Source organism: Phycodurus eques, chromosome 10 (assembly GCF_024500275.1).
Source record: "Phycodurus eques isolate BA_2022a chromosome 10, UOR_Pequ_1.1, whole genome shotgun sequence".
In the NCBI taxonomy this organism is placed as follows: Eukaryota; Metazoa; Chordata; class Actinopteri; order Syngnathiformes; family Syngnathidae; genus Phycodurus; species Phycodurus eques.
Window position 1 is genome coordinate 12,283,889 of NC_084534.1, and position 27,904 is coordinate 12,311,792.

At 41.5% G+C, this 27,904-nt stretch overlaps 2 protein-coding genes across 4 annotated transcripts in view; one reads left to right on the plus strand and one right to left on the minus strand.

Moving 5' to 3' along the window:
* The window catches only part of dlgap4b (discs, large (Drosophila) homolog-associated protein 4b), a 138,118-nt gene extending 137,272 nt beyond the window's left edge, over positions 1 to 846 (minus strand). The window contains exon 1 of the mRNA XM_061688264.1: positions 679 to 846. The gene's annotated coding sequence lies outside the window, so the exon portion shown is untranslated. The remainder of the gene's footprint in view (positions 1 to 678) is intronic.
* Positions 847 to 8,145: 7,299 nt separating this feature from the next.
* quo (quattro) overlaps positions 8,146 to 27,904 on the plus strand; it is a 31,208-nt gene continuing 11,449 nt past the window's right edge. For all 3 annotated transcript variants that reach the window (XM_061688605.1, XM_061688607.1, XM_061688606.1), the window contains exons 1-5: positions 8,146 to 8,562; positions 23,670 to 23,867; positions 24,045 to 25,566; positions 26,808 to 27,005; positions 27,160 to 27,280. In XM_061688605.1, the coding sequence (XP_061544589.1) occupies positions 8,560 to 8,562; positions 23,670 to 23,867; positions 24,045 to 25,566; positions 26,808 to 27,005; positions 27,160 to 27,280 (2,042 nt within the window). In that variant the 5' untranslated portion in view covers positions 8,146 to 8,559. The remainder of the gene's footprint in view (positions 8,563 to 23,669; positions 23,868 to 24,044; positions 25,567 to 26,807; positions 27,006 to 27,159; positions 27,281 to 27,904) is intronic.

Genomic DNA, 27,904 nt, shown 5'->3' on the forward strand with positions numbered 1-27,904 from the left:
AACAACCATCACAACCCACCAACAGCACAACAATTATTATGAGGTTCTTAATGGTACCTTAACTGACTCACTGATGGTGTAGTCCTACATTCGCCTGACTTTGATGCGGGTTCAGTTCCCGCTCAGTGACGGTGTGAATATCAGTGCAAATGGTTGTCCATGTCTATATGTGCCCTGCAACTCACTGGCGACCAGTTCAGAATCATCTTTATTGCCAAGTATGTAAAAAACACACAAGGAATTTGTCTCCGGCAGTTGGAGCCACTCTAGTACGATAACAAACAGCCATTTGACTGAAAATACTTCTGAGACATAAAAGCACAGTACGGGGAGTCAATGAGCAATGAAAGGTTACTGGTAATGTGGCTCAAGCAATTTAGACCAATTTGAAATGACTAATGGAGCGATAATATGGTACAGTGTCAATTGTGCAAATGGTTCAGATACTTCTCAAGCACAACAACAGATATGCAAATAGTGCAGAGTGGCGAGACTACTACAGTGAGTACACAAATAATGTATAATTGGCCCGACAGAGATGTGACAACAATATCAAGACAAAATTGGCACCATTTTACAATGGAATTGTAAATTAACTGTTTAAGAAGTTGATGGCAAGAGGGAAGAAGCTGTTGGAATGTCTACTTGTTTTAGTTTACATTGTTGGGTAGCGCCTACCTGAGGGAAGGAGCTGGAAGAGGTAGTGACCAGGATGTGGAGGGTCCAAGAGCATTTTGCATGCTCTTGTCTTAGTTCTGGCAGCATACAAGTCCTCAAAGGTGGGTAGGGGGGTACCGACAATTTTGTTCAGCAGTTTTGATTGTCCGTTGCAGTCAGAGTTTGTCCTTTCTTGTACCTGCACCAAACCAGACTGTGACGGAAGAACACAGGACTGATTCGATGACTGCTGTGGAGAACTGCCTCAACAGCTCCTGTGGCAGGCCGTGCTTCCTCAGAAGCTGCAGGAAGTACATCATCTGCTGGGCCTTTTTGAGGATGGAGTTGATGTTGGTCTCCCATTTCAGGTCCTGAGAGACTGTAATTCCCAGGAACTTGAAGGTCTCGACGGTTGACACGGGGCAGTTGGACAGCATGAGGGCCAGCTGTGTTGAAGGATGATACCTGAAGTCCAAAATCATCTCTACGGTCTTGAGCGTGTTCAGCTCCACGTTGTGTCGGCTGCACCAAAGCTCCAGCTGCTCCACTTCCTATTAATGCGCAGACTCGTCACCGTCTTTGATGAGGCCGATGACTGCAGTGTCGTCTGCAAACTTCAGGAGTTTGACTGCCAGGTGCGTTGAGGTGAAGTCGTTCATGTAGCGAGAGAAGAGCAGCAGAGAGAGGACACATCGTTGGGGCGCCCCAGTGCTGGTGGTGCGTGTGGATGACGTGCTGTCCCCCAGCCTCACCTGCTGCATCCTGCCCGTCAGGAAGCTGTAAATCCACTAGCAGATCGCAGGCGAGATGCTAAGCTGGAGAAGTTTGGAGGAGAGGAGTTCGGGGATGATGGTGTTGAACGCAGAGCTGAAGTCCACGAACAGGATTCTCGCGTAGGTCCCCGCTTTGTCGAGGTGTTCTAGGATGAAGTGCAGTCCCATGTTGACTGTGCCATCCACAGACCTATTTGCTCAGTAGGCAAAATGTAGGGGGTCAAGCAGGGGGCCTGTGACGCTCTTGAGGTGGTCCGTTCAAAGGACTTCATGACCACAGATGTCAGGGCGACAGGCCTGTAGTCATTAAGACCCAAGATTGCAGGTTTCTTGAGGACTGAGATGATGGTGGAGCCTTTGAAACAAGATGGTACTTAACACAGTTCCAGAGATCTATTGAAGATCTGTGTGAAGACTGGTGCGAGCTAGTCCGTGCAGACTTTGAGCCAGGATGGAAACACAAGGTCTGGGCCCGCCGCTTTGTTGATCTTTTGTTGTTTGAAGATACGTCTCACAACCTGTTCCTGGAGTGTCAACGCAGAAGGGGGAGTCAGAGGTGTGATTGTGGTCGGTGTAGGTGTTCAGGTTGTAGTCTGACGTTCTTCCGGAGTCAGCTGGGATATTCTCCAGCACCCTGCAACCCTGAACAGGATAAGTGGTATTGAGAATGGAAGGATGGTTACTTCACTGAACTACTCGTTCACACAACCTTTTCTGTTATTCAACCCCTGGTAATTTAACTCATCCGCTTTCCTAGTTAGAACATTGTGTCTTTTCAACTGCAGGGAGGTGAACACCTGCTTCTTATATTAGTCGGCCTTTGACCAGCTGAGGTTTTAACCTCCAAGTGCTGTGGTTTTCAGGAAAACACATCAGGACAAAAGGGGACCAATCAAAGCATGTGGAAATGTTCAGTGTGTTAACCATGCAGCATTTTTACATCTGAGTGTAATTGGGGTCCCAATTAAGTCTTAACCAAAAGCTTTCCTTGTTCCACAGACATGCCAAAAAGGATTGGTATCCAAATGTATCTCTGGAAGAACAATTGTGCCTCAGATGCACATCGTGTAGTCAGCAGCTATTGTGATGATTGATGTGAAATGACTAAACCACATGGAACACAAAGTTCTCCCTCTGGAAGAAATTCCCACTGCAAGTTCTCATTGTATCAACCCTGTTCAACAGTGCGCAGAACATCTTTTTGTTCTCCTCCTCATCCATTCTAATAAGCTCTCACACACATACAATACTCCAAACAGACAACTTATAGCCTGCATTGCTTCTGGCTGAGATTTATAGTGCAAGCATATTGTGCTCGAAAAGGGATTGAAGATTGTGCTGTGGATTTATGGTAAACAGGATTTCATGATATAATAACATGAGAAGGGAATAACCTAGGTAATAACCGATCTGCTTCACTATGACCATCGACAGAGGGCATTATTGCACTGTGCAGGATGGTTTATCACTATAATCATCTTTTTTTTTTTCATCAAAAATGAATACACCCAAATGAGTCACACTGTCAAAAAAACATAACCTTGAGATTCTAATAGCTCTTAGTCTTCAAATGTGAGGCAACCTCACATAGGATGATAATAATGAAGCATAGGAGGTTGGAACTGTTTGCTTTTACTGCATGTCGTGAGCGTGATATGAAAAGAAATAAGGACGGTTAAACACTTGCAAGAAAGTCAAAACATTTGGGAGCATTTTAAGTCACGATGCATTGCTCAAATTTGGCGTGCTCATTTTACTGCACCGGAATGAACAGGAGAAAAGCAAAATCACACACACAATCACAGATACGTGCCATTTCTAAACACAACGCAAATATTAAAACTTAATTAAAAACAAGTGTACCAGAAATTTGAGACCACACACACACACATGTACACAGTCTCACTAACCCTGTTGGAATGTTCCTTATAATGTGGATCTCTTTCTTCAGATCGCACTAATTTTTCTCGAGTGACAAGCGGCTCAAAACAGGCTTAAAATACCCCCCTATAAAGAGTCACAGAATATACTCACGCAAAAGAACATCTGTGGTGGAGACAGATGACTCTGTTTGCTTAAGGTGGTTTGTACAAGCAAATATCCAGATCACAAGCTGATCTTGACAGACCTGGTCGCTCAGGAAATGATGTCACAGCAGCAGCAGATCTGTACGCTGATAAGGCCTGAGAGAGTGCAAAAAGCCCTGTGCTCTTTTATCCTCTTCATCATCATCCCATCAAGAACATGAGTGATTAACCTGCTATTCACAAATTCATTTCAAAAGAAAGAAAAGCTGCATTAGTCATTGATGAGAAAGTTCGCCCCGCCCCCGCGTGTTAATAAAAACAACTTTTAATATTGGTAACATAGGCTTGTGAGTCCTGGAAGCAGGGTACCACATGCAGACAATAGTTGATGTTTTACCATACTTTTATAATGAGATTAGTGAGCATGTTCACTGTGACTCATGGTTTATAGACTCAGCAGTGTGCACGAGAGGTTACAGTATGTGCTCCACTAGTGGTTTGAAGTAAATCACTGAAGGGTCCTGTTTGCTCCCACATGGATAGAGATGGAGGGGTGGGGGGTGAAGGATGTCTGCTGCTGAGTGCCTGTTTGCTAATGTGCGTTGTACAGTACGTGTTTATGCCTGAACATTATTTAAGAAACTGCAGAGCATGTTTATACGGCTGCTTAATGAACCCACTTGGGTGTGTTCTTCAAACTTCCTGGCTTTGGCTCTCTGTCTGGAAGTCTTGCTCTCTATCTGTGTGTACATTCCCCTGTCTGGTTTACTCTGCTTCTCTACATGTGTGTACATACGTGAGTTTATGTCTGCATTTTTTTGTGTGCGCCGTATCAAATCTCCACAATCACTGAGTCACAAGGCACAGAGCAGCTCCCCTACCACCTCCTCCGCCATCTCTTTGTTGGTTTAAATGGACAACCCATCTGGTTTCCATGAAAGAGGGATCAAAACAGAGAGACGGCCCGCTGTGGACCTCTTTCATCCTTCCCATCAGCAACTTTGCTGTCACAATTCTGGTGGACAACCAGACTAGATGGCTCTGGACCTTGACAATGAGTGAAACTAAACTAAACAAACCGCAAGAAGATTCGATTTTTCTGTGAAATCAGTATTTAACTCCGACTGCTACGTCACTAAGTGTTACCAACATGTTTACAACGCTGTAACTTCAAATATATACATGGTCTGTCTCATACAGGAACCTCTAAAAAAATGTTTTAACAATGACCGTGACATTGCAGAGTGATCAAAAAGATTTGTGGAAATTGGTCAAGTAACCCTGTTTACCAATGAAGAAACAACATCCATCCATCCATTTTCTGAGCCGCTTCTTGTCACTAGGGTCGCGGGGGTGCTGGAGCCTATCTCAGCTGTCATCAGGCAGGAGGCGGGGTACACCCTGGACTGGTTGCCAGCCAATTGCCGGGCACATACAAACAAACAACCATTCGCACTCACATTCACACCTACGGGCAATTTAGAGTCTCCAATTCATGCATGTTTTTGGGATGTGGGAGGAAACCGGAGTGCCCGGAGAAAACCCACGCAGGCACGGGGAGAACATGCAAACTCCCGGGGCCGGGGATTGAACCTGGGTCCTCAGAACTGTGAGGCTGACGCTCTAACCAGTCGGCCACCGTGCCGCCAAGAAACAACATACGCCAATAAATAGAAAACTTTCTTGGCAGAGGGAAATATTGTCAAAACCAGCACTGAGCTCAAAACAAGAGGCGACATTACAAAAAGAAAGGCTGAAGTCGGCACTGCTGTGTAAACAACAGAAGGAAACACTAAGTCTTAAACAAAATATTTTTTTTTGTCAGCACAGAATCTTGAACAATAGAACAACAGCACAATAGAACTGACCGAAACAATAGTAAGAAATGCAAATGGATCAAATTTGAAGGATAGGGCCCAGTGTTCACTGTGGTACTGCCACAGTAGAAACCGTAGCCCCAAGGAGGATTGGGGCCCACACTGAACAGAAAAAAAAAATATTGAGTAATATATATATATATATATATATATATATATATACACAAGAATAAAGTTGCAATATTACAAGATAAAGTCATATTGTTACAAGAATAAAGTTGTACTATTACTAGATAAAGTCATATTGTTGTGATGATGTAATCTGAATATTACGATGCCTGTAAAGTCTAAACACTACTATCTTTTTTTTCTTAATGTAATATTTTCAAGGAAACAAACTAAACAAAAGAGGTGAAATCAGACAGGAAGAGACTGAAACATTTGTACAGTCACATTTCATATTGATGATGGTGTTGATGTGCCCAACAAAAATTGTTTCATTGTTTGACAAACTTACCATATATTAAAGTGAGACTTGATAAGATCCTGAATAGTGCTCAACACAGGACTTTATTCCAATAAAATAAAATGAAAAAAATCACAATGGTACAACGTTTTTTCTTGTAAATTACGATTAAATTTTTTAAATATTTTGATATTATTTTTGTAGGATTGTAGGAGGCACTACTACTGCTTTGTATAGGCTCAGACTGGAATCCTTTCTTGTCCTGTCAATTAGTATACCATTGTGTGGTATCAAGGGAAGATCGTGGTATCGAGAGTGGAATTCAGACAGTTTTATATGCTGTCATATACATTTTAAATTATTGTCCAACATGATGTTTTAGGATGTTTTATCGAGTGATGGTTTTGTTCATGATAGATGCATTTTGCATTTAATTCTGTGAAACATACTGCAGTAAATCAGTCTGATTGTTTTCAACTTTCCAGTGGGGCTAGCAAGGACATTTGGAAGCATTCCAGTCCAAAATGTAGTTTGTTTTTTCTTGGCCCATACAATAATATTAGTGTCTTCCATTTTACCATGTTATTGGGTACTCGAAAGGCAGTGACATATAATATGACATGAAAGCTGTTGATATCATAATTAATTTAGCATGTACAAGATAATTTTACTCATGGGGCTGTATTTTCGTGAACGGTGCATATCCTGTGTGGCGGGCGGAGCAAAGCTGCATCAGAGCCGAGTTAGACCGGTGTTAGTAATTTTATAGATGAGCGCAGCTAGCGGTCGCACCACTGCGAGTGTTACAGCTGACTTCAGTCACCACCAATCAAATCGTCTGCTCTCATTCCCTTTCAAATGTGCCGCACTCACAGTCTCGCTTGGAGACGTGGCGCTTTTCTCTGTGTGTAAGAGGATGATGCGCAATCACAGCGATCCGTGGATGAGTGGAGCATTGTCACTGCTATGGCCATAGTGTGGCAGCAGACAATGTTAGTGGTTACCCTTATTAAATACAGAATGAGCTGGTGATCACCACTGGTGGCTTAAATATGTCTGCGGAGTTCAGTATCTGTCTGCCTGCGCTCCACTCAAATTCACCAAAATCGCATTAGACCAGCAGCCAACCTTGCACCAGGATTTACACGTGGTCTCACTCCACTAGGCGCATCTCCAAGGATACTCCCTCTGCTGCACTGGAATGCCCAGGTTGGGGTGGACCACTCAACCCGATTGGCAAACACGTGCTTGCACGAAAATCAGGATCAGCCAGCGTTTGCGCAGCAGATGAGCGTTCTACAAAACTAGAGCCCATAGTGTTTTAATTGATGTCATTCTTATTTGTCTGTCAAGTTCTGCTCCTGATGCTGCATGGAGTATCAAGTTCACATCATTCAACTTATTGTAGATTTTACACTTTAGCTGACCCATTTGCATTGTTTCTACAATTTGTGAACAGCAGTGACAGCGTGTATTAACACTTTCACATAATGTAGTTAGACACTTGTAATCTCGCTTTCTGACTACAGTATGTCAAGATTACAGAAACAGGAGACATGGGCCCTTTTCCCAAATAATTTTGTAGTATGGGGAAGAAAGGACAGGGCATAGCTTTACATCTGTAAGAAATTCCAAAGACCTCATGAGAACCACAAGCGCAGGAGTGAGGCTTGATCTCCACATTCACCCGCTGCGTACCTGCTGGATTAAAAGAAATATAACACGCCCATCCACTCATAACAAAACATTCATGGAACGTTTTTGAACTGGAAAGAACCAACAGTTCAAGGACCCCACTTAGACTCATTTTCTGGCAGCCAGCCAAGTGAAATAAGGGAAGGCCTGTCAATCTTCCCTTTCCAGAATGTGATGTAGGCTGACATCGCTTTCAAACACTACTCGCTCTCCCAAGTCCAGATGTTAAAAAGAAAGACGTCTGGAGGGCACACCACTGCATTCCTCAGGTCAAATGTGAAGGCGGTTAGCCTGCTGCCTGAGGCAAGGAAGCCCCTCTTGTGTCTCCTCTTTGATTGGAGTCAAAGGCTGGACTGTGCCCCTGAAGACAATCACTGAAGGAAGGAAATGAGAAAGCCTGAAGCAGACTGTGTGTGGAGAAAGACATGCTCATTCGTCTAAACGCTCCGGCCGATTAAAATAGAATGAAAGGGGCCACATATAAGGGGTGCTTGCTCTCTCATAATGAAATGTGCAAACATCTGCGCGGACGTGTGCTTCAACGCATGACAAATCCATTCTTTGCATATAGCCACGCATGCCATCAGTGTTTGTGCAGAGTGGGTTGTTTCTCTTGGGTGATATTATGTCTGAGGGTGTGTTTGGGTGTGTGATAAAGTCGCCATGGACTGTGTGTGTGTGTGTGTGTGTGTGTATGGCTGTGAGAAAGAGAAGAAACTGAAAAGCCTCCAGGGGGATTTCCTCCAAAAGGGAAAGCTTTTCTCCCCCCCTAACAATCTTTCCTTCCCTCCCTCCTTCTCGCTCCCTCTCTCCCCCGAGTTCACCCCCAGCTTGCTCCAAACACTCAGAGAAGCCAGAGAGACATGAAAAAGGAGACTTGCTTAAGAACTTGTTTTTCGTTTTTCTTCCTCACGCTGCTTGTGTGGAAAACCCTATGAGGAAACAACTTGCTTTGCTTTTGCCAGTTTTCCATCAGGACTGTCTTGTGGACATACCTTAACAGATGACAGCCTCTCTGCTGGTGCACTAAACATGGCAAGTTTCTCGGCACAGATCTCAGGGAGCGTCTCTGTAGAGGATTATGATCAAAGTTGCTGCCTGGTAGAGGAGAAACTTCTGTGAAGATGGTAAATATATGCTACGGTTGTTATGGTTTGCTTTCAAATCTCCAATGCTCCACTGACCTAGTGGGAGCGAGCATGAGTGTCTAGATTGGGCATGTTTGCCTCTTTGTCTTTGTCAAGTGTGTTTGCAAGTGAAGTCAGGTCTCTTTTTTTGTGTGTGTCTAATTTCAACACACAAACACAAATGAAGCCCACCCAATGGCAGTACCCATGCACAGGGCTACACAAAAGTGGATGTCACGTGAAAGACTATAAAACTTTGTTGTTCTGCCCACAGTTGGTGGGACTCGTTCCCATCTGCAGACCGCAGCATCAAAAGCTGCTGAAGTGTGAGAACACTGACAAAGAGAGCGGCACAGGCAGTTGTTAAGCTTCCTCAAGTCCTTCACTTTTTAACAGGCTTCAATTCATGCAGACGGGCCAAATTCTTCAGTGAGTGGAGGGTGTATAGACGCCTCTGCAGCTTTGCAGTTAAACATTCATACCACAGAGGACCAAACAACTCCTATTAAAAACAACATGCTGTAAATTTCAACATAAGTTTATTTCTGTTTTGTTAAATGGATCCTCGTAATCTTATGGGATATCACTTGCAGTATACAGTAGAACCTCCAAACAAACCTGCAGGCTGACTTCCAAGTTGGTCCAATTTCAAATTTATCCCAACAGACAATGAATTACATGCTGAAACTGTCTCCATGCTTTACTAACTATGCAGACATTTTAATACACCTAAATGTCATAAACGTACAGAGATGTTACTGTATATTGAAACAAATTCAAACTACAATAAAGTAAAATATACTCACTCTTTGACCACGCCAGACACACATGCAAGGGAGAGGGAACAGAAAGGGATTTGCAGATTAATAGTGTCATCTTCATTTTTTGTATTTTTTTTTTAAATAGTATTTTTAGCAGGTATTTCTGGAATTTATAAAAGTTAGCGATTCATTAATTGTATTGTGCTGAGCAGCCAAACCCTTTCCTATGACACAGCAAGTCAAACATCAGATTTTATTGTTATCATCACACTTTTCCTCTGTGCCCTTTTGGCATCACACAATGGTCCCACAGCCAAAGAAAGAGCAAAATACTCATGTGGAGTTAATCCTTTTGATACTCCATGAGCTGGAGATTTTCTGATGTCACACGCCATTATGGTTTGAACTCTAAGTTTTGTTTGACTTTGAGGCATTTTTTCCCCACATTTTGGTTGGCGGGTTTAGAGGTTACGCTGTACGCTAAATGAACAAAAAGATAAACACACTCCTTCTCATTAAGATAAGATACTTAATGAACTTTGATTATACTGTACTTTACCATATACAGGACATTGATAACTGGTTGTACAGATGAATATCAAGATGGCAGTGCCATAATCAGAATCAGAATCAGAATCATCTTTATTTGCCAAGTATGTCCAAAACACACAAGGAATTTGTCTCCGGTAGTTGGAGCCTGAGTGTAATCTCCTTGCCTATAGCTAAACTATATTTAGCTTTCCTAATATGGCAAGCGTGACATCTGTCCAAGGAAGCCGGTTAAATTATAGCTTGAGAGAGGTTATTTAATAAACTGGTGGTTTGTTTTGTGAATGGTTGCTGTCACTGCACTTTACATACTGTGGCACCGGTTTTACCAGCCAGGACTGTTTGTAGGGGCTGATGATTTATGCTGACCACCCCACATTTAAGATCCCCCACAACCCCCATCCCAATGACCAAGACACTCTTTCCATGGTAGAAAAATTTACCTGTAGTTTGTTGGTGTACATTTTTCTTACGAAGTGTGAAATGTTTTGTACAGCAACCATCTATCCATCCATCCATCCATTTTCTGAGCTGCTTCTCCTCACTTGGTTCGCGGACGTGCTGGAGCCTATCCCAGCTATCATCGGGGTACACCCTGAACTGGTTGCTAGCCAATCGCAGGGCACATATAAACAAACAACCAGTCCCACTCACATGTACACCTACGGGCAATTTAGAGTTCTCAATTAACCTACCATGCATGTTTTGGGGATGTGGGAGGAGTGCCCGGAGAAAACCCACGCAGGCACGGAGAGAACATCCAAACTACACCAGTGCTAATGTCTGACAAAATGTAAACAATGTGTATATAAAGCAAATGAAAATCATGGAAATGTGAGCGATTTTCTCTTGGCTTTTTGCATTTTCTTTTCAAAACATTTGATCCAGACTGTCCAGTTTATCATTGATTCATGTAACGTGGTGACAATATTAAATTACTGAGGAAACATTTACTGAGGAAGAAACATGGAGTTAGGGTAGTTCAAAAGCATGAATATAGATTTACAGTTTAGACTGGGTTTTCATACTTATTACTTACTATACTTACAGCATGATTATGTTCTATAGAAAAATGGACATACAGTACAGTTAAGCCTAAAAGTGTTTGTGTCCTGGCCAGGTTATGAGTTAAAGTGAATTTTATTTTATAATGATATGAATAAATATAAAAATATTTTAAATATAAATATTAAATATTTTTTTATCTTTTAGGTGTAGTGTTACACTTGTCTGATTTCGGTGGAGGCAGTGTGAGATCAGGTCGCACTCAGTGACAGTGCAAATGTGGGAGTGAATACTGTAGCTTGATATTTTATCAATAGTCTCTTTTTAGCTGGCGGCACGGTGGACGACTGGTTAGAGCGTCAGCCTCACAGTTCTGAGGACCGGGGTTCAAGCCATGGCCCCGCCTGTGTGGAGTTTGCATGTTCTCCCCGTGCCTGCGTGGGTTTTCTCCGGGCACTCCGGTTTCCTCCAACATCCCTAAAACATGCACATTAATTGAAAACTCTAAATTGCCTGTAGGTGTGAATGTGAGTGTGAATGGTTGTTTGTTTGTATGTGCCCTGCGATTGGCTGGCAACCAGTCCAGGATGTACCCCGCCTCCTGCCCGATGATAGCTGGGATAGGCTCGAGCACGGCCGCGACCCTAGTGAGGAGAAGCGGCTCGGAAAATGGATGGATGGATGGATCTTTTTAGCTGGAAAGGCATACTCATTATTTCTTAACATTTTGACAAAAAGTTAGTAAAATACATTTTGCTGGAATATTTTAAAAGTGTGTAAAATATATAATTTTCTCAAAACTGTTCAATAACATCAGGGATTAAAAAATATGTGAAGAACAATGGTGAATATAATAACACTTCTTAGAGTATTTTGTTGCTTTCTATCATTTTCAGAAATTCATACATATACAACACCAAAAAAGACACTAAAAATTTAGCCAGAAAACAAATACATTCGGCCTTACTTCTAACTCTACTAAACCAATGGTCAGTGAATGACACTTTTATTAAGCACACACGCTAATTATGTAGTCCAGTATGTATGCCTTCTTCATTTGTGTTCATTTCTGTGAGTGGCCAAGTAAAGGCCATCAGTAGCTCACTTCCTTGCCAATAACTCGTCATCACTTCTTCACTTGAAATTATCTGAGCTCCCTCTGGAAGCAAAATTATACTTCCTGGCCATTTTGATTTTTGCCAAATTCCTACTGACAGATCTATGAAAAACATCTGCTCGAACTTGAAAAATGTACCTCACATAACTGAATGAGCCGATTCAGTTTTCTTCATTTGTTATAATCAGAAGACAAAACACATCTCGGAGCTGTGGGCAATCGTTGGACTGTGTTTCTTGTCTCTGTTTCACAAAAGTGGGTCAAGTGCCGTGGGGTGTGTTTTCAAAACAGAAACATTGCTGAGTGAAAAGAAGATGTGTGTTGCGACTGGATTTCTAATAGTGGGCCCTTCCCCCAATGTTTAAAGATTGTTTTGAAACAAACAGTATTACAGCACATTGGCTCACCAGTACAATTTTGTAATCCTTTGTTTCTGGTTCATACAAAACTAGTTGAGCAAGGTGATAGAGGAGTTGGACTGGACTCCCTTTCCTGAACCCAATTCTTAATTTTATTGTTAGATAACATTGTTTATTTTCTTGCATTTTAATTTCCAGTAGGTGCAGTGACAATGTGGTCCCTTACTACACTACGCACTTATTTATTGATGTGGCATTTTACTAAAGGGTTCAATCGCCCTGTTCCTTACAATACAGTACACGGTCTTCCATTGGGTTTGGTCATCTGAGTAAAAGCATCCCAACACAACTGATCAGCATTCATCTCAGTTACATTTTATTCAACATGTTAAACAAATGCACACATTTCTTTGTTGTTGTTGTTTTTTGTTTTTTTTTGGGGTGGGGGGTTGGGGGGCTACACCATTTAAATCTTTCTATAGTCCAGGAATAGACCAGATGTGAACTCCTTTTAAACACAAATGCTTTGAAATTCCTTGTGTCATATATTAATGGATTTCATGAGGTTTTCTTCTGCTTCTTGCACATTGTGGCCCCTGTAACTTAACTTTTAAACAAAAGTATGTAGCAACCTGATAATAAGATTCATGGTACATTGGCTTGTAATAAGGAGAAAGTGAAAGTGCCTCTGATCACTGACTTTCTGCTCACTGTTCCAATTTAGATTTTTGTGTCGTCTGAATATTTTTTGTTGATTTCTGTGTAGTCTGAATATAAAGTACATATAAGTACATTCCCTGGCTTGGCTATTTGAATTTATGAACATGTATTTTTCAGTTTTGTGAATGTACATTTACGACAGTGGCTTAGAAGTTAATTTACACTTCATGGCTTTAGGAAATTTTGTTAAATGCTGCTAGACTGACTGAATTGCACCAATTGAGTTTCTATAGTTCGCTATGCTTGCCATCTCAGTTTTTACTTAATTTAAGAATAACTAGCAGGAGTGTTGTGATTTTCCATATTTGTAGAATACATGCAAACATGTTTGCTTGTCCTACAGAATGGTGAAATGTAAATATTAATAAGAGTGTGTAGTGCAGCAATATTGTCATACTTCTAAGTGATAAATGTTTGGCGTTTACTAAGTCATGCTGAGTTTGTGAATTTAAATCTTAGCTCATCAATGTCGAGGCATGCGTATGCATTTGTGCAACCTCTCCTTGTTACAAACTGCACCCTATAAATCGAAAATAAATAACTAATAATCCCAACCATACCTTGTGAAAGAAAGGAATTTGCTTAATTTTTGGCATCCACAAGAACAGAAGCAATGTAGGCACTTAGTCCTGGATGGGCTTTTTCTGTTAAAAGGACTTAAGATGTCATCTCCGAATGGAGTGTCTGTCTCCTTATGTTTACGAGAATGGATCACACACAAAGACAACTGAGACTCTCTTCCACTCGGAGAAAGAAAAAGTGGAGGAGGCAGAGTAACATGGAGGTCCCGGTTCCATGTTTATATGGTTATGTGGGGTGGGCTAAAACAACATGATTGATTGTATAGGATTATCACTGCTGCTCTGTTGTTACTGAAAATACATAAAAACGGTGTTACTTGTTTACACAGCATCACAACAGTTTGCAGCCTGAGATTATAGACACTTCAAAACATATCTTAAAGTGGAAGTTTTCGAAAATGATTGAAGAAAAGGAGTAAGGACATGCATGGGAAGAGTTCAGTGAGAGCATTTGCGAGTACCGGTACATTTCAAACTCATATTTACAAATATATTGTGCGAGTAGTGGATGTATACCATATCTATACAGTTGCTGCACTTTTAATTTACCCCATATTTGTGTTATTTTGGGTGGATGTGTGTATGTTTACATCCCAATCTGCATATTTTGATGGGTATCTATCTGTCTTAATGGTGTACTCACACTGAAAGATATCCGATGCATATTCGATTTGTATCCACATTTGGAAGAGGCCTGATTCTGACCTGTGGATATTTGATTCCATGCAGGTATTACTCCCTGTAGGGACTTCAACTAAATAAGCCCCAGTTGGAAGTAAGTATCCTCGACCAGTGATTCTCAACTTGTGGAGCCATTTTAGGTGGGTCACTGATAGGTAGTAAAAAAATGACAAGGGGTGCTTGGTTTACGATGTTACCAATATCAGAAATTTGATGGTGTAAGAATACTTTTTCACATGGTACAAGAAGGTACGCTCAGTTAATGCCGTATTTACTGTGTTTCATCGGATAGTTGCATATTTTTGGCCTAGAAGTGTTTTTCATACAGTTACTGTAATTATAGCTATACTGCGCTAGCATGGGTTAGTGAAAGACCAAGGCGCGTTCTGACTTGCATACAAATTCGGGTTACAGTCATGCCGTAGGAGCAGAGCGTGTATCCTGGACTTGCCTTTGAATTGGAAAAAATATATATTTTTGACAGGCTTGCGTCAGAAACATGATTGTGGTTTGTGGAAACATGGTTGTAAACACAACTTCCAGCTGCAATAGGAGGCAATACAGACTGTTAGAACTTTGGTCTACAACCTTTATTTCTTAAAAAGAAGACAAACTATGTTGCACCTTTCTAAAAAGAAGACAACAGTGCCAAGATACTGGTATTTGTGCATACAGTTGTCATGTTAATCCTCAATTTCTTAATAAGGTGCTCTGAAAGGCACTTTGAACACGTAGACATGTAGTTATGTTTAAAAATGTGATGTACAGGAAGTCCTCGATTAACGAACGAGTTCCGTTCCTACGCTGGCGACGAAACACGAAATTCCACGTAATTCGGATTTCACCGTTAAAGTCGAAATTTACGGCGAAATACTTCTGTTACGGGTATTTTCCCACGTGATTGTGACAGCAAGCTCAGTGTGTGTGGGCGTGTGCGTCGATGTGTGAGTGAGACGGGACTGTGAAGGAGGAAGGAGTGCGCGCAGGTGCGAGTGTGTATAGTAGCAAAAGTGTCGTGACGGCGACCGGGGAAGAGTAGCGATTAGCGGAGGACCCGTTGACGTTGAATGTGCAGAGGAGCTAATAAAGCCATTAAAGCAGCAAATCGGTGCTCCGTGCCTTTACTGTTGCCGCCACCCAGCTCAGCTGTGCAACGAGAAAAGGGAGTTAACCCCTGCGTCTCTCGACCACGGTCAGGTGACCGTAGCAGGAAAGGCTAACACTTATAAAGAGATAAAGATATATATATAAAGATAACCCGTATAAAGAAACTAAAATTATTATTATTTTTTTAAATAAGATGCTGTACTTACCATTACTGCTGAGAGAGAGTGTGAAAAAAGGCAAAGATACTCCCGGCGCACAAACACAGACAAGCACTATGCACTAGCTAAGCAGAAACACTATGGTGCCGGGACAAAATGGCGGACGAGGCACGGGCGTCGTAAAGTCGAAACATCATAGGTCGATTACGTCGTAACTCGAGGACTTCCTGTATATGCCATGATTGGGTGTAAAAGGTGCTTCCCTGAATTGCTCAGTCATTCACAAGCAAAGATGGGGCGAGGTTCACCTCTTTGTGAACAAGTGCATGAGAAAATAGTCGAAAAGTTCAAGGACAATGTCCCTCAATGTACAATCGCAAGAAATTTAGGGATTTCATCATCTACGGTCCATAACATCATCAAAAGGTTCAGAGAATCTGGAGAAATCACTGTATGGAAGCTGCAAGGCCGAAAACCAACATTGAATGCCCGTGACCTTCGATCCCTCATCAAAAACTGACATCAATGTGTAAAGGATATCACCACATGGGCTCAGGACCACTTCAGAAAACCAATGTCAGTAAATGCAGTTCGGTGCTACATCCGTAAGTGCAACTTGAAACTCTACTATGCAAAGCAAAAGCCAATTATCAACAGGACCCAGAAACACCGCCGGCTTCTCTGGGCCCGGGTTCATCTAAGATGGACTGACGCAACGTGGAAAAGTGTTCTGTGGTCCGACGAGTCCACATTTCAAATAGTTTTTGGATATTGTGGACGTCGTGTCCACCGGGCCAAAGATGAAAAGAACCATCCAGACTGTTATGGACGCAAAGTTCAAAAGCCAGCATCTGTGATGGTACGGGGCTGTGTTAGTGCCAATGGCATGGGTAACTTACACATCTGTGAAGGCACCATTAATGCTGAAAGGTACATACAGGTTTTGGAGAAACATATGCTGCCATCCAAGGAAAGTATGTTTCATGGACGCCCCTGCTTATTTCAGCAAGACAATGCCAAACCACATTCTGCACGTGTTACAACAGCGTGGCTTTCTAGTAAAGGAGTGCAGGTACTAGACTGGCTTGCCTGCAGTCCAGACCTGTCTCCCGTTGAAAATGTGTGGCGCATTTTGAAGTGTAAAATACGAAAACGGAGACCCCGGACTGTTGAACAGCTGAAGCTGTACATCAAGCAAGAATGGGAAAGAATCCCACCTACAAAGATTCAACAATTAGTGTCCTCACTTCCCAAACGTTTATTGAATGTTGTTAAAAGAAAAGGTGATGTAACACAGTGGTAAACATGACCCTGTCCCAGCTTTTTTGGAACATGTTGCAGCCATAAAATTCTAAGTTAATGCTTATTTGCTAAAAACAATTAAGTTTATTAGTTTGAGCATTAAATATCTTGTATTTGTAGTGTATTCAAATAAATATAGATCGAACATGATTTGCAAATAATTGTATTCTGTTTTTATTTATGTTTAACACAACGTCCCAACTTCATTGGAATTGGGGTTGTACATGACACAACAAATAACTTCTCTCAATCCAATTCAAACAGAGGACAGTGGTACAGTCTAACCACCTGAATTGTTTTCTTATAGGTAGAAAAAACAACACAACTAACTCTTAACCCTGTCATCACGTGTATCAGAACTTTCTCACACGCACATACGGACACACACATACGTACACACACGCACAAACAAAAACGTGTCACTGAAGCATGTTGTGTAAATCTAATGCAAAAATGAGACAACTCTGGCCTAGTATTCATATTAAAGTATTTTTGCAGGTCTATGTGAACAAGGAAACTTTTTGATAATGTTATATAAACAATAAACAAGAAACCTTTCAGTTCAACATGTTGTCGTGTAACTGCACCTGAATCATGGAAGCAGCAGAAACAATGATGACAATTCGAAAGGCCCATGACTGACAGGGCAGGGGCCCTAGAACATGTTCTTTTCAATTTGCATGGAGTTGTAGGACCCAAAGTGACATTTACCAAGGGCCCCTCAAGCCCTGGTAACATCCCTGGCCTGACTCACAACTTTCTTGACATAGCATTTTCTTCTCCTTTTTTTTGACATCATGTGAGTCCCTGTCTATTTAGCAAACGCGTCAAATCCAATCAGCACTTTGTTGCCGTACTGTCTGTCGTCAAGGCTGAGTTGCTGTTGTTTTCATATATGGCCCTTGGATGTATTGGCTTGTCCATACATGCAGGATACAACACAATGCTTGTTTTGCTAACTAATGTTGGCCTGGAGGTCACTTTGTTTTCAGATTTTTGGCAGAGGGACATGATGACATCTGCAAATGTGTTGTAAGTCACCAGAGCTTGTGTCTATTTAGTTATTCCCTACAATCACAGATTAGCTAGTTTACCTTCTCTAACCTTTTGTCTTCTTTATGGCTAATGGCAGAGAGAGACTGCAGTACAAATCTTGACTACTTGTTTATAATCGGGCTCAAATCTGCTTATTTGACACAAAGCCAGAGGCAACATGGAAAGACAAAGGCTGCAATAGCTCCAAGGGGGGCCTTAAACGACAGACAAGACAAAGAGAACAGGAACCTGTACTGCAAATAATTGTCCGCACCAGCATGTCAAATCAGGATACACAATGACCTTTGCTGCAGACCGAATCCCTTGTTTCGAGCTAAATCACATGCAACATGGGCAATAGTGGGCAGAGAGGAGGCGAGTGTGGAATGTGACCATCAGCTCACCAATCCTTGCACTCGGTGCAAGCAAGATAAAGGCTGGGAAAGAAGTCCAATGGATGATAAGATAACATTTATTAGTCCCACAATGGGGAAATTTGAATCATGTCAGCAGCAATAGTGGATACAGGAAATTAAAAAAAAAATTACATCCAAGGAGGACACATATACCCAATATGGAGTATCTGCTCAAGCACATTAATGTCAGTGTTGGAAAAGTTTATTTTCTACAAGGAGTACTTCAAAGGTCTTTTCACTGTTCCAAAAATGAACTAGTTCAGTACATAGTTCATAATTGAACATTTTGAACTGAGTTCACCATTCCAAAAATGAATTAGTTCATTGTTCTTCTTTGTTCTGTAAGTGCCTCAAAAAACATGCCACTCTTGAATGAAAATGAACTTTCGTCCGAAAACCGTTCTTTGTTCCCAGAATGAGCATGTTTTCAATTATGTTCATCAGGCAAAAATGAACTAAGTTCAATTCACGCTCGCACAAAATATGAACTACTTCATGATTTTTTGTTCATTCACTGGTTAGCACATCTGCCTCACAGTTCTGAGGACCGGGGTTCAAATCCCGGCCCCGCCTGTGTAGAGCATTTTCTCCCCGTGTCTGCGTGGGTTTTTCCTCCCACATCCCAAAAACCTGTATGGTAGGTTCATTGGAGACTCTAAAATGCCCGTAGGTGTTAATGTGAGTGTGAATGGTTGTTTGTTTCTATGTGCCCTGCGATTGGCTGCCGACCAGTTCAGGGTGTACCCTGCCTCTCACCCGCAGATAGCTGGGATGGCTCCAGCATGCCCGCGACCCTAGGTCGTTCAGGTACAACACTGATTAACGTAACACAGTATACAGTTGAAAGCAGAAGTTTACAGAAACTATATAAAAATAAACTTTTTTTTTTTTCTCACTGTCTGACATGAAATCAGACTAAACTTTTCCTGTTTTAGGTCAGTTAGGATGACCAAAATAATTTTTTTTGCTTCTATTTGCTAAATACGAGAATAACAGAACCTGTCTCCTTCCCGAGCGGTATGATTGCTGGACATTTCCATGGTCTTTATACTATACTAATTTTAAAAAAATAGGGGGTGTGGGGTCACATTTGTATTTATTTTTTTCTACAGGTATTGCACTTCACAGTCCTTTGACATCTGGTACTCATGCATTGTGGGCGCTCTGACACTTCTATTTGTTGGCATTTTGACCAGAAATATTCATTACATTTTTTTCCTACTATACTAAAAGTGTCTTGACTCACACCTTGGCAATGGGACGTTTTTGTAGGCCATCAATTAGGACTGAACCACCTGATATTCATTTGCACTGACAAAGGGCTGGATTGCTGTTTGATTATTGATAGATTTTAGGTGTTGTCTTGGCTTTCCATGCCTTTTTGCATCTCCCTTTCTTCATGTGTTGAATACTTTTTCCTTGTGTCATTTCACAGTATTACACACAGCTTAATTTCTGATCTTATTTCTTCTACTTTCTTTCTATGGATGGATTACTTGGGCTGTTCCCAACATCTGGTTAAAAGTTCATGTCAATAGCACCTTTGGAAATATATTTAGTGAGAAAAATGGTGACGTGTTAATTACTTATTTCAGCCACTGTGTGTGTGTATATATATATATATATATATATATATATATATATATATATATATATATATTATTTTTGCATAGTAAGTATGACTGAACAAGGACCGAATTATTTTCTTTATTTTTGTGTTTTGCTTAATTACTGTGCTTTTTTTTTTAAAAATGGCTTATAGTTGAATATAAATCCCATTAACAATCTAATTAAATGTGTTTCACTTAATCCTTCATCTTTTCTTTAAAGAATGACAGGTTACAAATTCGGCCCAGGGTAATCAAACTTATGAGCACAACTGTGCAATATTCATCCATCCATTCTCAATACCGCTTATCCTGTTTAGGTTCGCGGGGTGCTGGAGCCTATCCCAGCTGACTTCGGGCGAAAGGCGGACTACACCCTGAACTGGTCGCCAGTCAGTCGCAGGGCACTTACAGTATAGACACAGACAACCATTCACACTCACATTCACACTGTCAATGATTGGGGACTGAACCCACACCAAAGTCAAACGAATGACACGGTGTAATGTTCTCTCATTTAATAAACAAAAGTAGGGCTGTGTTTCCAACTAAGAGCATGTAAATAAAAAGTTAAAATTATACGTGCTCACATATAGTGCGTAACTACAGAAAAATAAACAAAAACAAGTTTGAGTTTCCCCTTTTTTTCTCATGAGCATCCTGACACAACAGAGACGTCTCAAACAATTTTACATATTTTAACAAATCTTAACAACTGAACTGTTTTAGAGGTTATATTTGTTCAAAACCTTAATGTGTGTTTCATAATGGCATTTCACATATATGCACTTAATAAGTGCTCCCAGTGGGAACCTCTGACTGAGAAGTCTGAACAAAAATGACTGAGGCAATTCCATTTTAAGCACTATTTGTTCTCAATGTTCTCTTGCTTTCTCAGTCATTTTATGATCTTTCTCCATCTTTTTCTCAACTTCCACGCTGTCTGTTTCTCTCTCCCTTCCTATGTTTCTCCTCATCCTTGTCTGCCCTGCGCACAGTCAGTGATTGTGGTGACTACCGCCTGAGATGCAGATTTGATTGGCTGGTGGGAGGCTGAACTCACATGTGATTGGTCGGTAAAGTTCGTCAATACCGTAAAGCCTGCAATGTTGCACAGCTTAAAATAGAGGCACCCTGTATGTCGTGAATCATAACCTTTCTTTTTTGGCTATGGTATGGGTCTGTATGGGACTGCTTCTGTGTCTGGACCTGGACCGCAGTCCGCCAGTTAGTGACCTCTGGTTTAGATTAGCTGATGTTATTGTGCATGGCAGCCAGTAATTGTTTCCTACTTGGCTGTGATTGGCCAAATGTTTTGGAAAGGAGTCATTTGCCAAGCTACTCAGCTCGCCTGTAATTTCATTTCAAATGTCATTATTGTGCCACACACTTTATGTGAAATGTTAAGTTCTGATCCTTTGTTAAGGATTTCAAACAAAACAAGGCAACTCCCTTGGCTGCTTAGACCGTGTGACCTGGTTCTAGAAAAGCTAATGCTCAGTAAATCTCTCTAGTGATGCTCTCTTACTCATGTGAATTTCACTAGCTCAACCACACACAAAGGTCCACTCAGGCTGAAACATGTCAGGTTTTAAATGTCTTTGTTTGAAGAACAACCCGACCCAAAATGTTTTTGTTTTTTTTTTACCTTTCTGTATTGAGCATATATGAGCTCAACTTAACAGAAGTGCTTTCTAGAATGCAATGGCAACAATTTATCAAAAGTGTACTGCAGTAGAGAATTTATTGCACTTTGAAGCATGCATGAATCATTGCTGATACGATACATTAATATACACTGGTAAGACAAGATGTGCCAAAGCAAACTTTGAAGCAATTGAATTCTACAATTGGAAATGAAATATCTTAAGCCAGTTCCCAGTGATATGTTTTAATAGCTGTGACATCAGGCTCACATACATACAGTATAGTCAAAAACATCTGTGATGCATTATTGCTCATGAGCCAGACTCGGAGGTATTTTGCTCTCCTTTAGATAATCTATTGTTACAGATGTGCACACATAGAAGGAAACATTCTTTTCTACTTAGCACATGCACTGTCTACAAGCAATGCCCTGACAGATCTACAAGCAATGCCCTGACAGATCAAACGTGGTTAATTTGACAAATGCATAGCATATTTAAGCAAAACCAAATACTTGGCACAACCATTCAATGAAAAACAGCTATGACCTCAGTTCCCAGCGTGCCACGAATGTTCAACACGGTCACACCAGCATCAGTCCCAGCCTAACCAGTGTGAGGTCTTTGAAGCTGCAGCAGTGTGTTTACTCTGGGTCAGGCCCTGGTCCTGGTGTGGCCGTCAGCCTAAATGAGGAAGGGGCTGAAAACAGGCTTTGTGGGCCTGAGAGATTAACACAGCAGGGCACTGTGAACCGATCGTATGAATAGTAGACATGCCGCCATCAGTAGTTAAGACCTTTACAGATCCTGACGATGTGCCAGTCATGAATTTTAACCCTATCATCAATTGTTGTTTTCATGCTCACATCAAATTTGAACAAAGGCAATCACTGCATTTGCTGTGGTGTTGTGTGTTTACATTTAAAAACTTGAAAATGTGAACCACAGTATCCAGTACATCTGTATCCATCCTTTTTCTCTAGCACAGGTCCTCATTTGGGTCAAATGCGTGAGTTGGAACCTATCCAAGCTGACTTTGAGCAAGCGGCAGAGTAAACCCTATTCAACTATTCATATGCACATTTACATGCAAACTGCAAACCTGCCTGGGCATTTTGAACCCAGAACATCTCAAATGTGAGGCAGACGTGCTACTACCCCAACAATGCTGCCTGATGTTGATTGCACAATTACAACAATAAATGTGAGATGTGAAAATAGCTTATTGGATAAGCTTGATGAGGTTTCCTACAGACAATCATGATACGTAGATGATGAACTCTAATGATTTTAAACTAAACTTTTACCTAGTGTCATTGCAAGGTGGAAAAATTCTCAACTTTGAAAGATGAGAAATCTTTATTCAAGCATTCCTGTGTTGTATTCCCGGTGCTTGTGTGCATTTTCTCTGTGTTGTCTGACTTCCTCCCAGATTCCAGAAACATGTATGTTAGGTTAATTGATAACTTTGAATTGCCCATAGTTGTGAGTTTGTGTGTCAATGGAAGTCAATGGATGAAGCGGTAAATTTTAAAGTGTTTTAAATTTTAACCTTACAAAATGTGTGTTATAAACAAACTATACTAATTAATTTCAAGATATTTGAGATTAACTTGACCATCAGTATTGTGTAGCGATCGTTGTATGCAGATTATTAATGTCTGTTAATGTGTTCTGCAGGACTTCCAAAGATGTCCAGCTGGTTCGAGGACTTATTCAAAGACCATGAAATGAAACCCGAAACAAGCCGCAAAAATGCTCAGATTTAATCTTCTCCAGATATAGTTATAAAATGTGATTGATTTGGCTCATTTTGTTCTTACATGTATTTACTTAGAACTAGGTTACTTGGATACGATTGCTCCAGTTTTTCATGTTGCAGTTCACAGTATATTAATTTCGGGTTCCCGTTTGATATTTATTCATTTACTCTCCACCCGAACTGAACTGAACCCACAATGCCTACATGGAAGTCAAATAAATGAAAACCACAGCCCCACTTGTGACCTGTCTCTTAAAATGGAGACAGTTATTAAGCTCAATCATTTCTTGTTGTTGTGCAGAACCCAGAATCTCTGGACTCGTCCATTCAGAGTGCCCTTTCAGCCCTCTACCCTCCTTTTGAAGCCACAGCGCCCATCGTCCTCAGCCAGCTCTTTCGCACCATCGATAAACGTTACCATGGCGATGCCTTGCAGTGCCTCCTGGATTTCCTCATCCCTTCCAAACACCTGCTGGAAAGTGTACAACAAGCTGCGTGTGTAAGTAATATCTCGACCTTCTTATCATGTCCCCATCACAACAAGTTAAATGTACTTTCCTGAGCCAATCAAAGACAAGTTTCCATGCTCATCAAACAAGACACGAAGATGCTCTTATGTAATATCGTAGTAGCATAACAAAAAAGGCTACATCTAACTCTGCTTTTACATTTCCAGGCTGGATACTCGGATGTGGTTTTCCGCTGTGAGGGCTGGCCTCTCTGCCTCCATGACAAAACAGTGGTCCAGTTAGCACACGTGAACCCTTTGCTGCTGCGTCCTGGAGACTTTTATCTCCAGGTGGAACCTTTTGGCGATCAGGCAGCTCGTATTGTCCTAAAAAGTCTTTTGGAAGCCGGATGTCGTGAAGTGGAGGAGACTCCGATCCCTGAGACTTCGTACCCGTGCATCTTCACTGAAGACTGGCTGCAGGAAATCAATGACGGACGACACGGGACTCCTCTGTCTCGCTGCTTACTTTGCACGGACCAAGGAGTAATCAAGTTGCCATGGGCAGAGGTGGCCATCCCAGAGTTTTTGGACAAGCCAAAGTTTATGACCGCTCATCAGCAAGTTCCTCCTGAGCCAAAGCTAATGTCAGTTCCGTGCACTTATGGAGCATCCACTCTCCCATTGGAGGCACGGGTTCTTCCATTAAAAGATAGGATGTCATCATCTCTAAGACCTGTGGACTGTTCTTCAAAACTTGTCAGATTAGAACATTATAAAAGAATCCCCAGATCCTATTCTAAACCTCTAGTCAAACCTGTGGGTTGGGTGTCCCCTAATACTTGGGACAGCCGCAACTATCCAGAAATTGAAGGTGATTATGTTGACTTGGTGGATGTTGCAAAAGGGAAGGAATTTGTGATGAAACATGGAAGCCATTCAAATGCACCAAATGCAGTCTTGATCAAACCTGTCAGACCACCTCCATCTGCGCCGCTGGCGAGCAGTGTTTTCTGCGGACGGACTCTTCAGTATGCAGAAGATCCTTGTATGGCATGCAGCCAGGGAAAGCTGGGGGAGGACCACTCAGAAGAAGACATCAGGTACAAGTGCAGGTACAGGGACTCTTATCTGGCAGCGCTGACAAACCCTGTCCCTTTCGAAAAAGGTAGCGTTGACCTTCTTGCAGCTCTAGACGAGGTCAGCCTTTCTGAAGATTTGGACCAAAACAATGAACTTGGACAGTTTTGTAACCACTGTAATACACCCATGTCAGGCCAGGAATTCTGCCAATACAGACACTGCTGTGAGCCAACAACACCAATATTTGGCTGCAGTCACAAAAACATCCCCACAAGCCCGAAATCAGAGGACATTCTGAAGGAATCACCCGTTATTTTGACATCAACACCTGGCTTAAGTTACAGTCATAAAGTTCAAATCAAATTTATTTCTCAGTCTGAGCACATGGAGCAACCTGGGCTACCTTTAAACACATCTGATGATTGGGACAAGAAGCCACACCAGAACATGGATGTCATGAAATCATCAGGGAAACACAAATCCAAGTCGAGGTCTCTGTCAACTGTCTCGGACACTCCTAAAGGTAGTCCACCTTTCTATAAACACAACAACAGGAGCCACAGTGATATTTGCCCCGAGACAGTTAGCAGTGTGATGCAATACAAGAAAGCTGAACTGCCACATCAAGTGACTCCAAAGCTGGAAAGACTGAAATCCTACAAAAAAGGTAAGACGTCCAAATGAAAAGTCCCCTTTTTAAATGTTGCCATTAGTGGTCTCGCAGGATATGTTTTGAAATACTGGAAAGGCTCTGGAACATTTGCAAATAGTACCATTATATTGCATGCTTCACTGAAAGTCACACATCATAAAGGCTGTTCGTAATGGTAGTTTGATAGTCAAAGTATCCTCAGTAGATTCTCTCTCATTTTTAAATATTTTTTTTATAATACGGCTGCATTTGCATCAATGTGATTAAAGGAAATAGCCTGCTGTGCCACATTTAAATTGGGTGGTTCTGATGCATTGATGCGCTGTAATTTACTGTGCAGACGGACATTAGAGCATGCCATAAGAACCATTCTGTGTCCTGCGCACCCACTGCCATACACGATCCCTTGCGCCTCGAGTGGATGCATGCCCAGATCTTTGACCGCCGATATGCATGTCACGGGCTATTAAAGTAGCAAAGGCTGAAAGCACAGACAAGCCTTTGTTGGCTTAGAGGAGAGACCAATTAAGATTTTTTAAATCAAAGGCTAGCTTAGTAGCTGGGCCACTGCAGTGTTTAGTTACAACAAGCATGTGCACATTTGTAAAGCTTTACACACAGCTATGCAGGTGTCTGGAGTTGTTTAAAGAAGGCTATCAAGGGTTATTACCTATGATGTAAATAGTATAAAAGTGCAAAGGTTTATGGTGTAGTTATTCACATGGAATCAATTCCTTGTCACCCAATGAAAACGTGTTAAGTAGCCTTTACTCTATGAAAGTATTATTACTAGTAGTGGTAGTGGCCTTCCTGTGTGGCGTTTGCATGTTTCCCCCCGGGCTTTTGTGGATTTCCTCACACATTCCAAAAACATGTGTGTTAGGTTAATAGAAGACTCTAAACTGTACGTAAGTGTACATGTGAGTGTGAGTGGTTGTTTGCCTTTATGTTCCCAATAATTTCCAAGCCTGCAGGGATAGGCTCCAGCTCACCTACAAATCTATTGAGGAGAAGTATAGAAAATAAAGAGATGGACGGATGGTTAGTGGTAGTAGTAGTAGCAGTAGTAGTAGTAAAATCCCCATTTACAATTGTCGTTGATTAACTGTCAACCCTTCCAGGGCAGAGCTGTTCGCTGGTTTAGGTCCCTGATCCTGCCGTGACCGTGAACAGAAAATGTATGGATGGTTGTAAAATTGTGGCTTGATTATTACTAGTGTGGTGGTATAAAAATACACACTTATGTTTACTGACAGATTCCCAACCCAGTGGAAGTGAAACGCCCTTCACTTCAGATGGACTTCCCCTGAGCCTCCAGAACTCAAAGACAGAAGACAAATCTTCCTCTCAGCCCGCCTCTGTCAGTTTTATGCTGCCTCAGTCTTTTCAAAGTCTGAAGTCCACTCTCAGAAGCATCAGTGGCTTGCTTGAACTGGCTATCATTTGTTTACCGGGTACCTTGCCTTAATATTTGAGCAATTACAGTAGAGATCAATTGGTTCTCATAAATGGCAGACAGTATTTATGAAGGCCAACATTAACCTTGTCAATTATCATTAAAGGGAGTTTATGTTGGCATGAATCATATTTCTATTTGCTCACCTGCAGGCAGTCGGGACAAGACTGGTCGGGCAGTGGTGGAGATTCTCTGTGACAAGGAGTGGACCACACCTCCTTTATCAGCACAGAATCTCTGCGAGTTACTGCTCTATCTCCACTCCATACCCAGGTACTGTGCACAGTATTAAAGTGTGAACTAAAATAGGCCAGATTTATTGAAATTGGTCTTATTAGACCACTGTGACTCTCGATGAGACTTAAAAAAAAACCCAGCTGCTTAGAAATACCACCGGTGATAGTAGATAGTAATTATAACACATATTATTATTTCTTAACATCTTCTAACCTGGAAAAGCAGACAAAGTATGATTCGCTTTTTGCGGGGGACTACAAAATATATTATTTTATTTTTATGTCCAACATGCCTGTTAGTATGTAAGGAATGCACTGCGATGGCACGTCCATCGTCGCTGCCCCCTGCTCCTCTCTTCTCAAAGTACAATACAAACAGTCAAGCCCATTCTGTTTATTTGTTCTCCCAATCAGAATCAGAATCGGAATCAGAATCATCTTTATTTGCCAAGTATGTCCAAAACACACAAGGAATTTGTCTCCGGTAGTTGGAACCGCTCTAGTACAACAGACAGTCAATTTACAGAACACTTTGGGGACATAAAGACATTGAAAAAAAAACAATTGTGCAAAACGATGCAGAGTCCTCTAGCACTTAGAGCAGTTCGAACAACTAATATTGCAATAGTCCGGTGCAATGACCATTGTGCAAAGGGCGCTG